The following is a 7,119-nucleotide window of genomic DNA, read 5'->3' on the forward strand; positions in this document are numbered from 1 at the left end:
GCGGGACCAGAACTGGCGGTGTGGATAAGTATACCTTGATCTTGTCAAAAGCTTTCTGACAATCCTCGGTCCAACTCATCTCGGCATCTTTCCTCAGCATCTTGAAGATGGGTTCACATATTACTATGGACTCTGCTTTGAATCGACTGATGTAGTTGATCCGTCCTAGGAAGCTCATCACGTCCTTTTTGCTTTTAGGTGGTTGTAACTCCTGAATAGCATTGACTTTAGTCGGATCTAGCTCGATCCCTTGACGACTGATAATGAATCCCAATAACTTTCCTGCGGGAACCCCGAATGCACACTTTGCGGGGTTCAACTTCAAATTGTACCTCCTGAGCCTGTCGAAGAATTTCCTCAAGTCTGCTATGTGATTTGCGGCCCTTTTGGATTTGATTATGACATCGTCCACATATACCTCTATTTCTTTGTGTATCATATCATGAAAAATGGTTGTCATGGCTCTCATGTAAGTGGCCCCAACATTCTTCAGACCGAATGACATCATTTTGTAATAGTATAAAAGCTGTCTTCTCGGCATCTTCTTCATCCATCTAGATCTGGTGATAACCTGCGAAGCAATCTACAAAGGATTGGAGTTCATGCTTGGCGTAGTTATCGATCAGGATGTGTATATTCGGCAACGGAATATCGTCCTTGGGACTTGCTCTGCTTAAATCCCGATAATCAACACATACTCGGACCTTCCCGTCCTTCTTCGGAACTAACACAATGTTAGCTAACTAGGTCGGGTACTCAACCACCCTGAGAACTTTGGCTTTGATCTGCTTGGTAACTTCCTCCTTGATTTTCAAACTCATGTCTTGTTTGAATTTTTTGAGTTTCTACTTGACTAGCGGACACATGGGATTGGTAGGCAAATTGTGAGCTACTATAGATGTGCTCAAAACGGTCATATCGTCATACGACCATGTGAAGATATCCTCATATTCCTTCAGAAAATGGATGTATTCTTCCTTCTCCGTTGGCGACAAGTGAATGCTGATGCGAGTCTCTTTGACGGCCTCGGCATCCCCCAAATTTACTACTTCTATTTCATCCAAGTTGGATTTAGGCTTGTTCTCAAAATTCTCAACTTCTCTGACAATTTCCTCGGGTATCTCATCTTCTTCCTCTGAGTCACTATTCTCATGTTGCGTTACCTCATTACATGTCACAATCACTAGTTCATTAGGAAAAGTAATAATAACATTGTAAATGCATTTGATTAAAACTGAGAAAATAGTAATGAATAATGATAAGAGACAAATGCATTTGATTAAAACTGAGAAAATTGTTCAAACAAAGCTTGGTTCTGTGGATCGAGTATTTATTTTGAAACAAAGAAATCTTAAAACAAAAATTGCTGAAAATATTTAAATGCCTAGAATGGCTATAAATTCTGCCAAGCTACCCAGGGACTCGTCGGGCTCGGGATGTTATGGCGGTCCAGTTTGTGAGAATAGCTCCCTTTGCCACAGTCTGAATGGTGAGGCCTACTTCCTCCTCCTCCTCAATTATGGCACAACCATCCATGTCCTCGTCTTCCAAGAACAAATCCTTCAGCTCGGCTAGTGCTTCCTCTTCTTCAGTTTCCCATATTGTGTCAGCCTGGTGAAAAGCTTGTTCCAAATGTGGTATCGGCTTCTCAAGAGGGTAATATGGTCCATGCCATGGAGGTGACCTCTCCCTGTACTCTTTCCATGTATACGGGTATCCAAGCCCAAAGGTGGTACCATGGTTTTTCAGTCGTATCGGCTTGATGATACCCTGGAGGTTCTTTCCCAACCCTTTGCCGGGTTCATATCCGGACCATACTAGTATGCTTTCTATCTTATTAGTCCACCATTTATCCTTCTCGACAGCATTGACCCGTTCAATGTGATGATAGGTTTCTCCTCCTAGCCTTCTTCTATGTCCAATGGCCGGGATGGTTTGACTATAGTAGATGGGGTTACTCCCATCTCCATGAATGATTACTTCCTGATGGTTCCATTCAAATTTTACGGCTTGATGTAGTGTGGAGGGCACGACTCCAGCAGCATGGGTCCATGGGCGGCCCAATAAAATATTAGATGAGGCTGGTATGTCAAGCACTTGGAATTCAATGTCGAACCAAGTTGGCCCCATCTGCAAGCAAAGGTTGATTTCCCCGATCGTGGCCCTCTGGGACCCATCAAAAGCCTTCACATTCATGCTCCTGTCTGTATTTCATGGAAACCTTTGTCCAACCTTTTCAAGGTGTCCAATGGAAAAATATTTAGGCTCGAACCTCCATCAACCAGGGCCCTGGCAATGAACTTATCTTCAAATTGTACCGTAATATGCAATGCTCAATTGTGATTCAGACCTTCGGGTGGCAGCTCACCTTCATGGAAGATAATCTTATGGATCTTTAGCACTTGACAGACCATGTTGTCCATCTCCACCAGTGATATTATTGGATACATATGCCTCGCTCAGTACTTTCATCAAGGCGTTCTTGTATGCCTCTGAATTCTGTAATAGTGACAGGATAGATATCTGAGCAGGGACTTTGTTCAGATGGTCAACAACAGAATACTCTTTTGCTTGTAATTTCCTCCATAGGTCATCTGGCCCGGTCTCAATGATAGGCTGCCTAGCAGTGGCATCCTTACTTGAACCTCCCAAGTGTTCAGGTGTGTAGACTCTTCCAGTTCTAGTCATCCCTTATGCGGCATCAGATTCCTCTATCTTAGTCTTCCCTTTTTGCCGAGCCTTGACGACATAATCCCAGGGTATTGCTTTTGAGTTGAATGGGGGTGTGGTTGACACCGTCACAGTAAAAGGTGTGACCACTTCTACTTTAAATGGAGCGAAGGTGGTTGCGGGCGGAGTTACTTCCACCTTGAATGGAACTGGTGTAGTTACCCCAATGTCAATAGGTGCCTGAGTTTAAACCATGATAGGAGTAAGTGTAATTGTAAACTTAAAGTCATCGCCTTCTCGGATAAGCCCGATTGACCCCTCAGGGTCCCATTCCTCATTTGTTTTTATAACATGTATACCATCACCTCTATGATCAGGGAGGGGGTTGTTGTAGACATTAGATGCGACTTCCTTCGCTTGTATTACCTTGTTGTCATTGAGTGTCTGGATGTTATCCTTCAATGTTCGGCACTCAACAGTGGTGTGCCCTTTCATACCGGAGTGGTATACACAGGTTTTGTTCGGATTGACCCATTGGGATTAATTTTCTAGTGCCACAACGGGAATAGGAGTGACGTAACCTGCAGCCTTTAACCTTTCATACAATTGGTCGATGGGCTCATCAATGGCGGTGTATTGTCTGGGTTGCTTGCGGTCGAAGTTGGGTCTTGGTCTCGGATAATTTTGGCGAGTTGGTGGTGATTGGAAGTGAGCTGGTTGGAAATTATAGGTGTGATGGACAGTGGTTGGTTCGGAATATCTGGGAGATGAAGGATGATATGTAGGTGGTGATGCTTAGTATGTGGGTAGAGGTGTTTGGTATGTGGGTGGAGATATTTGATATGTAGGTGGAGGTGTATGGTAGGTGGGTGGAGGTGTTTGATATGTGAGTGGAGTTTTTGGGCCTTGGGCCACCATTACTCCCCCAACATCTCTCTTCTTTGTTATGCCGCCTGATTGGAGTGCCTTATTCATGGCTTGCAGTGCCTCAAAATTATTTACCATACCACTCTTGATTCCTTCCTCGATCTTTTCCCCGAGCTTGATGATATCAGAGAATTTATGATTTTTGACGACCATCAGTCTCTCATAATATTTTGGATCTTGTGCCCTAACGAAGAATTTATTCATCTGTTCTTCGTCTAGAGAGGGTCTGACCTTGGCTGCTAACCTCCAACGAGTAGCATATTCGCGGAAAGTTTCAATGGGTTTTTTCTTGAAATTCTGAATGTAGAAGACGTTAGGAGCATTTTCTGTGTTGAACCTGAATCGGTCCATAAAATCTGACACCATGCTTACCCAATTTGACCAATTCTTGTGATTCTGGCTGATATACCAAGACAACGCGTCCCCAGTAAGGCTCCTCATAAAGAGCTTCATTCGAAACTTTTTATCTTTTCCAACCCCGACAAGCTTGTCACAGTAAGTCCTTAGGTGAACCCTAGGATCACCTGTTCCATCGAATATTTCGAACTTGGGAGATTTGTACCCTTCTGGGAATTCCACATTGGACTGTATGCATAAATCTTCATAGTTTAAACCTTCTATTCCTCTATCGCCTTCAACACCTTGAACTTGGCTTGTTAACTTCTTGAGTTCTTCGGCCATGTTCTTAATTTGTAGGTCCTTTTTGGAGGGTTCCGGTGCACACGAGATTGGTTGGGTGGAATGTTGTTGGCCCAAAGAACAGGTGAAGTTTTGAAGAATGATAAATGAACTTAGTCATGGACCAGGTCCATCTTGTGAAGCACTGTCATGATCAACCTACACATGTGAGATGCACGTGAAAGAGATAAGTCCTACTGATCAAGCAGCAATATCTCCTGATCTGATTGAAAAGGTTGCATATTGGATAAGGGGAGGAAGTCTCATTATATGAAGAGAACACAATCTGGATAAAAAGTGTGTTAGAGTTTGATATTTTCAAGGACTCAACTACGATAGCATATCTGAAATTGAGTCCCAATCAAACTCTAATTTCTAACCTATTAAATGACAGTGATTGTTCTCTTTTACAGGTATTGCACAAACGCAGAAGTTAAATTAAATTTAAAGCAAAAGAGCAAGGCGATTTTGCAAGCAATTTATGTGAGATTTGAATGTGCACTCTTGAAGCTACTTGAACGAGATAGAAGAACCAGTTTCATTGTGTTTATTCTTATTCTAGCTCAATTGTAGTAGGTAGTTTAAAGTTGTACCTTTCATCTTTCATAGAAGCAATTGTATTAGGTATTTTGAGTGTTCAAGTTATAAGCTAACTTGAAGTTGTCGCAACAGTTGAGGTTGTGTGCCACAACGGGATTAGAGTTAATCCTTAGGTTTACAAAGAGTTTTTTTAAATATTGTTTTGGCTCAGTGATTTTAGTGGAAGTTTGGGAAAATCCTACTAAGTAGTAGGTCGTGGTTTTTTCACCTTTTGAGCCAGGTGTTTTCCACGTAAAAATCTCTGTGTTCTTTATTTTATGTACCTTTTATTCCGCAAACAATAGTAGTTAGAAGACCTAGAGGAACCAGGTTCTTCTAGAGAAAACATTGGGTACCACACAAATCCCCCCCCCCTGTGTGGTATTGATGTTTAGAACATCAATTGGTATCAGAGCAGGTTATCTTTGAAGAGGCTAACACCTTAGGAAAAGATCAACATGAGTGCACCACCTGGGAACTGGGAAGGGCAATCCACTACTAGGCCTCCACTTTTCAATGGTCACTACTATTCTTGGTGGAAGAACAGGATGATGATCACATCATAGGAGAAGACTATGAACTCTGGGACATAGTCAGTAATGGTCCTCTAGTAACTACTAAGAAGAATGCTGAAGTAGTGGATGTGCCAAAGATAAAAGCTGACTGCACTGCTGAAGACCTGAAGAAGTGGGAGAAGAATGCCAAGGCTAAGAAATGGCTTATGTGTGGACTAGGTCCAGATGAGTACAGTAAAATTCAAAGTTGTACCACTCCTAAGGAAATCTGGGACACTTTGCAAGTGGCTCATGAAGGAACACCTCAAGTGAAGAGGTCCAGAGGAACACTGCTATACTCTCAGTATGAGAATTTCACCATGAAGGAAGGAGAGACCATCCAAGAGATGTATACAAGGTTCACCACACTGACAAATGAACTTAAGTCTCTTGGAAGGATTATTCTTGAAGAAGACAAAGTTGAGAAGATTTTGACAAGGGTTCTGCCAGTCTCTTGGGAAAGCAAAATCACTGCTATTCAGGAATCAAAGAACATTGCTACCCTCAAGCTGGATGAACTAATTGGAAACCTTATTGCCTATGAACTGAGAAGGCAAACCATGAAATGGATGTAATAAAGAAGGAAAGAAGTCTGGCTCTCAAAATTCCTGAAGGTTCAGATCTGGAGGATGAAGAAATGGCTATGATCACAAGATATTTCAAAAAGTACCTGATGAGAGGAAAGGGTGCTTCAAGAGGTACAACCTTCAACAAACCAAGGGCTCCTGAGAAACATACCAATGAGGGTTGCTACAAGTGTGGTAAGATTGATCACATGATCAAGAATTGACCTCAATGGGAAATTGAGTGGAATAAGGAAAGGGCTGAACGAAGGAACGGGAAAAAGGAACATGTTCAACCAAAAAGGAACAAAGGATCAACAAAGTCTATGGTTGCTGCATGGGGAGAAACATCAGATGAGGACTCAGAAGATGAAGCTGGAGATGAACAAGCACTTATGGCCATCAGAGAATCAGATGATGAACAAGAGGTAAGTATTCTTCATCTCAAAGACAAGATTAAATTTTTGTCTAAAGAAAGGTTGTCTAAGCTACTGCTAGACTTCATTGATGAGTCTAAGATAATTAACAATGAGAAGGAAGAGCTGTCTAGGGAATGTATGATCCTAAAAGCCAAGTGCAAAAATCTAGAGTCTAGGGCTAATGAGAGTGAAAGTGAAAATACTGAGTTGAAGAACCAGGTTCTTTAACTTAACACTAGTGTCCTAGAACTTAAAACTGAAACTAGTTACAGGAAAGAAGAAAGCTGATCACACACATCTCACCCTAGAAGAAAACTTAGGAAAAATGAAGGATGATCTGTACAGGAAAGATGAGCAGATAAGAGTATTAAAAGAAGATCTAGGGAAGGTAAAACATGAACTAGACATAACTTGCAAATGGAACAAGGCTTCTGATGCACTCTCCTGGCTACAAGAACATCACAGTAGCAACAAAAGAGGACTTGGTTATGGGACTCAAGCACCTAAGTGGGATCCTAAAAGCAAGTACCTCACTCTTCCTGAGAACAAAATTTGCACACACTGTGGCAAGACTAGCCATTACAAAATTGAATGTAATGCAAAAGAAAAGGCCAGTCAAAAGAACAAAACTTTTGTTCAATAAAAAATATTGGCTGCCTGGGTGGGCTAGAAGGAATCTGATTTATCCCTTTGCCCATAGAAAGGGACCGAAACTAGTTTGGGTTCCTA

At 41.9% G+C, this 7,119-nt stretch overlaps 1 protein-coding gene across 1 annotated transcript; it reads right to left on the minus strand.

The window, feature by feature from the left end:
- Positions 1-2,691: 2,691 nt before the first annotated feature.
- On the minus strand, positions 2,692-4,278 carry LOC138869342 (uncharacterized). The gene is made up of 2 exons (XM_070146954.1): positions 3,673-4,278; positions 2,692-2,910 (listed from the first exon to the last, which is right to left on the minus strand). Exons 1-2 carry the CDS (start codon positions 4,276-4,278, stop codon positions 2,692-2,694), a joined length of 825 nt encoding a protein of 274 aa, XP_070003055.1.
- Between the last annotated feature and the right edge of the window lie 2,841 nt (positions 4,279-7,119).

The sequence above is a fragment of the Nicotiana sylvestris genome, chromosome 5, assembly GCF_000393655.2.
Source record: "Nicotiana sylvestris chromosome 5, ASM39365v2, whole genome shotgun sequence".
NCBI classification, from domain to species: domain Eukaryota; kingdom Viridiplantae; phylum Streptophyta; class Magnoliopsida; order Solanales; family Solanaceae; genus Nicotiana; species Nicotiana sylvestris.